Source organism: Haematobia irritans, chromosome 3 (assembly GCF_050003625.1).
Source record: "Haematobia irritans isolate KBUSLIRL chromosome 3, ASM5000362v1, whole genome shotgun sequence".
Classification (NCBI taxonomy): Eukaryota; Metazoa; Arthropoda; class Insecta; order Diptera; family Muscidae; genus Haematobia; species Haematobia irritans.
This window is the reverse complement of record NC_134399.1, coordinates 207,252,157-207,259,884: the sequence shown is the minus strand read 5'-3', so window position 1 is coordinate 207,259,884 and position 7,728 is coordinate 207,252,157. Positions and strand designations below refer to the sequence as shown.

Here is a 7,728-nt window from a genome sequence, read left to right as displayed (position 1 = left end):
AAAATTAAATTTGACAAAATTAAATGGAGCTGGCAAAAAACTAAAACGTCGCATTTTATTGAGGCTTCCTTCTGAAAAAGCAACCTTCTGTAAAAAAAATTAATTGTGCTTATATCTCACAAACTATAAAATGTATTCGCACATGCTGGCAACATTTTTGAAGGGGTTTACAAGGTCTATCCAAGAGAAAAGATCATCGAAATCGGTTCATAATTGCAGATGTGATAGCTAAAACAATATTTGATACCCCGAGGTGACCAACTTTCAACGCCTACAAGTCAGCCCGTGGTAGAGGAAAACACCTCAGCTTTCACACAAAGAAAAAATTGTGTTGATATCTTTATCCGTTCAAAAGTTGCAGAATTATTAAAAAAAAAAACGATTTGGAACCACTGTGCGGCGTTCCACATTGCAGTGAAACCGATTTGAATCACTCCTAAATGTCAGCAGGTTATAATCCACCGCTGAAATAACTTTTGGTGTTTGGTCGTCACTGGGTTTGAACCCACGACCCTATGTATTCAAGGCGGACATGTTAACCATTACACCACGGTGGCTCTCGTATGACCCATTTGTAACAATTCAATACTAATTCCGAACGATGAGACAGTTTTATAGTAAAAAAAAACGAACAGTTTGATAGTTCCTGCAGTTTCGGAGCTAGTATCTATTTTTCTAAATTAAATTTGATCTAACATTTAGTGTCTTCAAGAATTAATCTGTATGCACCTTGGTCTCACTGAGACCTACCGATCCGCAATGGTTAGAACGTCCACCATACAATGTGGTGGTGGTATAGCCTCGGTCTAGGCTATAAAAAATCCCCATATCTTTGAAATGAAAATAGGATTTGACTCAATTTTACCAGAATCTGCCATGGGTGTTCATGAGTAATGTTTTCAATCGCAATAAATATAGAAACCATTTGTTGATCAATAAACTAATTTACACCATCGATTTAAGATTAACGTACTTGTATAAATAAGGATTTGAGTTCTGCATCAATTTTAGATCGTAGTAAATTAAACGCACCGCATCAACAGATTGGTTTATATTTCTTTAACGAATATGAAAAATAATAAAAACAAAATTTGTCAGACATTATGTATCACTATATTTCTTAATGTTTGCCTTGTTAAATTTTATAAAGAACGTATTAAAATCATGATGGTAGATAAAACTTCAAAAATTTGCATTCATTCAGTCCTCATTAAAGAACATTTCTAATAGATCTGGTTTTTCACATTGATCACCTTCTAGTCGTATAACTGTTTTCCAACGTATTAGAGTTGGAATGACCATAAGTTTAAGGCGGGAGTCTTCACGGAATGGGTTCTTCATATCTTTCCAACTGCAAAAATGAAATCAAAATATGTACATAAATTAAGTGTGCCAATATAAACATTATCGAGCGATACTTACAATGGCCTATTACCCACATCAACCGTCAGAAAAGTGGCATCGTCACCAGCAAATTCCTTTACAGCAGCTTCTACTTTGGGACCAGCTATAGAATATAATACAGTTTGAATTTGTTTTGCACACCAAAGAACCAAATTTTCTACTAACCAACATTGCAATCGGGACACCAACTGACACCTTTGTCATCTTTTTCCCCAGTGAAGTAAACAAATAGTTTTGCATTGTTTTGTGCCAATTGTGAGATGGACTTTTCGAAACCATCGAAACCTTTCGTATATTCCAAGCGAACCATTTCTGTTGAGGTGATGTTTATTAATGTGTCGATGTAATTGAATGCATCTATTTGATGGTCTAGCCTTTATCTCAACGATTATGGATTTATCAATTGATTTATACCGCTTTTATGATTGATAAGTGAATTGTTGATAAAAAAAATACGAACCGGTAAACATGACAAGTGTCAGTCACTAGGTATGGGTGAGCGAGTGAAACAATACAATGCTCTCACTCTCACGATGTGCAAATTTCCCATAGACCCTACACATTGTTGGATAAATATTTCATGGCACATTAATTTAAACCATATTGCTATTTCTGATGATGAAAATTCGGTGAGACGTGTTTACCTCTTGCTTCTATAATAACTATATGACAGAACTGTATTATTGACGCCTATCCGAGCTTAAAAATTTAACAAGCGGTTGTTGTTGTTGTTGTAACAGTTTATTGTGATTTCATCCATTTTTATGTTATGCGCTTTACAGACTATCAGTTATTCCGGACGGACAGTGCTCGTGTCGAACATATCCCATATATTGTGCACTTTATAAGTTAAGTCCGAAGGCATAATCGATACTGCTGCATGTTTATGGGATCGATAACACATTTACCGATTATTAAGACATCGCCGACAAGTCGTATCGATTCGACACACTGTAAGATTCTTTACAAACACCGATATTCCGTCCGGAATAACTGATAATCTGTAAAGTGCATTATGCGCTTTCCCTGCCAACATTTTTTGAATTTGACGGTGCTTCCCTTCAAACAATCAGAAAAAGTGAATTTTAAGATAGTTGTAAAAGAATCATTATGGTCAAGTAAAACACGATTGTTTAGATGTTTATTAATTTGATCAAACATTTATAAATTCTTATAAATATAACATTTATACCACTATCACAACACATTTAATGCGCTTTGCAGATTATCAGTTATTCCGGACGGAATGTCGGTGTTTGTAAAGAATCTTAAGCGGACCTTAGACGGTCGGATAAACACTCCGACAGAGGTTCGTCTATTTGTTGTGTGTTCGTTCAAGTTTTGCCCTTATAAGAAGAAGCATTAACAAACAATGAAGTTGTACGAAGATTTATGGGTGAAACCATTTTTTACTGAAAAAATGGAAGAAAATAATAAAAAAAATCCTGATATATGTGTCAAAACAATGATTCCTGAAGTAATCCACATTTAATATATTACTAAATTACTTGATGAATTTCAAAATACTTTTTTCAATGTAAAAATAAATTTGTGTTTGATAATGTTTGTCGAACATCCCCTTATTCGCTTTACAGATTATCAGTTATTCCGGGCGGAATGTCGGTGTTTGTAAAGAATCTTACAGTGTGTCGGATCGATACAACTTGTCGGCGATGACTGAATAATCGGTAAATGTGTTATCGATCCCATAAAAATGCAGCAGTATCGATTATGCCTTCGGACTTAACTTATAATGTGCACAATATATGGGATATGTTCGACACGAGCACTGTCGTCCGGAATAACTGATAGTCTGTAAAGCGCATTACACTCAATGATTTGTACCACCCAACCAGAAAAAATCAATGTTGTTTTGATTTTATGCCAACACGTTCCCGCGACAGCCGAACACGACCTTATACTATCGGATTTGTCGCCGCAACGTGTTGTGTCGCAGGGTTTATCAGACCGTATAATGCGCTTTACAGACTATCAGTTATTCCGGACTAAATGTCGGTGGTTGTTAAGAATCTTACAGTGTGTCGGATCGATACGACATGTCGGCGATGACTAAATAATCGGTAAATGTGTTATCGATCCCATAAACATACAGCAGTATCGATTATGCCATCGGACTTAACTTATAATGTGCACAATATATGGGATATGTTCGACACGAGCACTGTCGTCCGGAATAACTGATAGTCTGTAAAGCGCATAAGGTGCCCTTTACAGTGTGTCGGATCGATACTACTTGTCGGCGATGACTAAATAATCGGTAAATGTGTTATCGATCCCATAAACATGCAGCAGTATCGATTATGCCTTCGGACTTAACTTATAATGTGCACAATATATGGGATTTGTTCGACACGATCATTGTCGTCCGGCATAACTGATAGTCTGTAAAGTGCATAACATAAAATTTTCATTAATAATAGAATGATGTTGATTTACAAGTGGCAAGTTACATGTTGCAGTGTCCATCAGCCAGTGTTTTTATTCTCGATGGAGGTAGCGTGTCTGTAAAATATCTGAAAAACAATCACTTTATTCCATTTGGTCAAAAATTGTTCACCAATATACCTTTTACAATTTTAAGCGAAATAACTATGTTTTCAGAACTTCATTATCGATTTTATTTAAATAAATTATAAGAAGCTAGCTGCGCTTGGTGTTTCACAAAATATAAAATGGCTCTTGTAACAATAGTGATGGCAAAATACTTCCATGTACATTTCATAATTTTTCATACGCTTCCCCCATCACAGTTGGCGATTGTTGCAGTGTCACTTACGAGTCTGTGTTTCACAAAATATAAAATGGCTCTTGTAGCAATAGTGATGGCAAAATACTTCCATGTACATTTCATAATTTTTCATACGCTTCCCCCATCACAGTTGGCGATTGTTGCAGTGTTACTTACGAGTCTGTGGTAGCGATGAGGATGAAATGGAACTTTGAAATGCTGGTAGGGTTGGTACTTCAGCTTGTAGCCAGATCGAGGAACTCTGCGACTGAGGTGGGGTGTGTGCAGAGTAATCTGGTCGTAACCCTGCCAGCATTTCAAAGTTCCATTTCATCTTCATCGCTACCACAGACTCGTAAATGTCACTACAACCATCCTACTGTGATGGGGGGCAGCATATCATAAAGTACAAAATGTACTTCATACATGTATTTTGCCATCACTACTTTTACAAAAGCCATTTTATTTTTTGTGAAACGCCAAGCGCAACCAGCTTGTTATATTTTATTTAAATAAAAACGAAAATAAAGTTCTGAAAACATCGATTTTACGCTTAAAATTGTGAAAGGTATATTGGTGAACAATTTTTGATTTTCCAAATGGAATAAAGTGATTGTTTTTCAAATATTTTACAGACACGCTGCCTCCATCGAATAAAAACACTGGCTGATAGACGCTGCAACATGTAACTCGCTACTTGTAACTCTACCTCATCATTAATGCAAAAAATTATGTTAAATGTGATGTGATAGTGGTATAAATGTTATATTTTTAAGAATTTGTAAATAATTAATCAAATTATTAAATATCTAAACAAACGTGTTTTACTCGACCACAATGATTCTTTTACCACTATCTTAAAATGCGCTTTTTCTGATTGTTTGGAGGGTCTCTTATTGGCGTCGTTCTAAATTGATCTATAAAGGCACCTAATAATTGCACTCATGCGAAACCTTTTTGTAGTAACTTGGCGTGGTACAACTTCTCAATAGTGACGGCGCTTTTCCGACGAGTTTTTGATATCGTATATGATTGTTTTCAACGTACTGGGGATTCTCAGAAGCGCCCCCAAATTCAAAAAATGTTGGCAGGGAAGTCGGGTTGGTTTAGCAAGAGAAAAGATGACGCGTGTCATGTGGCCTTGGTTGCAAATTGGACATAAGTCATCTACGCTGCTATCAATCATTGATAGGTAGGAATTGAGGCGGCTTCACTTGCCTGATCTTAATTTGGCTAAAACTACCCTAGTCTGCCGTGGGAGGTCTCATTCCTCCTATGGTACTATGGGCGGTGGTCGAACTCCGAGAGCAGGATTAACCTTGAAGCTTCTCACCGCTTTAGCTACAGTACCCTCATGAATCCTGTTCAAACCTGCCTGGTACGCTGCTTGATCTAGGGGTTCTCTTTTCTAGAGCTGGATCTCGCGCAACCCTTATGTTCCTGAGATGGTGATTTGGATGATTACTGCGATAACAACCTAGGAGATACTGCTTTGACAACATAAAGGTGATCCAGGGGTGTGCTGCGGAGACACCCAGTCGCAGTTCTAAGGGCAGAATTCTGGCAGGTCTGTATGTTATTCCACTGCGTATCACTAGTCTGCGGTGTCCGCAATGGAGCTGCATATTTTACCACTGACCGGCCAATTGACTTATCCGGGATTAATCACGAATCCAGGGATTTTCCGGGATCCCGAAAAACTAATTCCAATTTGTTAAATGTGTGGGTTTTTGGCATTATTTATTAATAAATTGGTGGCTTCATTCAGTGCAAATTGCCTTAGATTTCATACCCGACATATTGAGTTAATAAACATTAATGGTACACCTTGAGTAAAGATTTATTATACATGAGGTATACCATTAAACTATATTGGTGTAATGTGCAAATATTTTTGGCGCTGTAGATTGCTTTTACTTAAAATATTTAAAGAATCCCGAATTTCGGGATCCCGGGATTCTATATTTTGAAATCCCGAATCCCGGGACTTATAAAAATCTATCCCGAATGACAGCCCTAGCCGGTATGGACCTCCAGCCGAAATTCTCGCTACGGATAAAAGATTAATTTGCTAACGAAAATTCCGTTATTATCGATTGTTTACATTTTGTTCCCATAAGAAATAAAATGGGAAACTGTGTTATTGGCACGCAAACGAAATTTCCACTAGAGGTACATACAGGGATTAAGCATTTTTTTATATTTATCGACCTTTGCTATTTAAAAACATTTGTTTTCACCTGGATGATAGTGTCAGTACACACATCCACTGGTTGAAATTTGTACCATGCCAAAACACTAAATTAACGAATTATTGTTGTCTGCAGTCCGGTACTAAGTTCGGCTGATCAACTTATAACTCACCTTTAAATTTAAGTACTATGTTCGCTTTATTAAAACCGTTCAATATCCCTGCCAACATTTTTTGAATTTGGGGACGCTTCTGAGAATCCCCAGTACGTTGAAAACAATCATATACGATATCAAAAACTCGTCGGAAAAGCGCCGTCACTATTGAGAAGTTGTACCACGCCAAGTTACTACAAAAAGGTTTCGCATGAGTGCAATTATTAGGGCCTTTATAGAACAATTTAGAACGACGCCAATAAGAGACCCTCCAAACAATCAGAAAAAGCACATTTTAAGATAGTGGTAAAAGAATCATTGTGGTCGAGTAAAACACGTTTGTTTAGATATTTAATAATTTGATTAATTATTTACAAATTCTTAAAAATATAACATTTATACCACTATCACATCACATTTAACATAATTTTTTGCATTAATGATGAGGTAGAGTTACAAGTAGCGAGTTACATGTTGCGGCGTCTATCAGCCAGTGTTTTTAGTTGATGGAGGCAGCGTGTCTGTAAAATATTTGAAAAACAATCACTTTATTCCATTTGGAAAATCAAAAATTGTTCACCAATATACCTTTCATAATTTTAAGCGTAAAATCTATGTTTTCAGAACTTTATTTTCGTTTTTATTTAAATAAAATATAACAAGCTGGTTGCGCTTGGCGTTTCACAAAAAATAAAATGGCTTTTGTAAAAGTAGTGATGGCAAAATACATGTATGAAGTACATTTTGTACTTTATGATATGCTGCCCCCCATCACAGTAGGATGGTTGTAGTGACATTTACGAGTCTGTGGTAGCGATGAAGATGAAATGGAACTTTGAAATGGTGGCAGGGATAAAGCATATAAATTAACTCAATTGATGCGCATTTTCTTGTTCCTCTAAATTTCGGCGAGACTGGGAATTGGTTTGTTTTCATTCATAATTTTGATTATTTCAGGAAAAGCAATCGCGAAAATAAAGTGATTTTCAAATCGAAAACCGAACATAGTACACACCTTTTGAATGGAGTTCCATTTTGCAATAGATTGATCGTAATATAAAAGCAATTTAGCTGCCCGAACGCTTTCGTCTATTCTTCCTATTGTGTTCATATTGTTACACGTATGGCTTGTTCTTCTTCTTACCTACCTTATCGCATTCATTCACGACGTTTGAGTAGCTTGCAACACTGTTTGCCGGTATAAATTTTTCTCAGAAAAAGAAGAAGAA

At 36.4% G+C, this 7,728-nt stretch overlaps 1 protein-coding gene across 1 annotated transcript; it reads right to left on the bottom strand.

The window, feature by feature from the left end:
- Nucleotides 1-1,090: 1,090 nt before the first annotated feature.
- LOC142231764 (thioredoxin domain-containing protein 17-like) lies at nt 1,091-1,884 on the bottom strand. The gene is made up of 3 exons (XM_075302404.1): nt 1,570-1,884; nt 1,423-1,507; nt 1,091-1,351 (listed from the first exon to the last, which is right to left on the bottom strand). Exons 1-3 carry the CDS (start codon nt 1,712-1,714, stop codon nt 1,201-1,203), a joined length of 381 nt encoding a protein of 126 aa, XP_075158519.1. The 5' UTR covers nt 1,715-1,884; the 3' UTR covers nt 1,091-1,200.
- Between the last annotated feature and the right edge of the window lie 5,844 nt (nt 1,885-7,728).

Excerpts from the sequence above, each read along its gene's own strand:
- LOC142231764 (XM_075302404.1), bottom strand. The coding sequence starts at position 1,714 with ATGGTTCGCTTGGAATATACGAAAGGTTTCGATGGTTTCGAAAAGTCC. Across the intron at positions 1,508-1,569 it reads GTGTCCCGATTGCAATGTTG|CTGGTCCCAAAGTAGAAGCT; the intron begins GTTAGTAGAAAA and ends TATATTCTATAG. Across the intron at positions 1,352-1,422 it reads GATGTGGGTAATAGGCCATT|TTGGAAAGATATGAAGAACC; the intron begins GTAAGTATCGCT and ends TCATTTTTGCAG.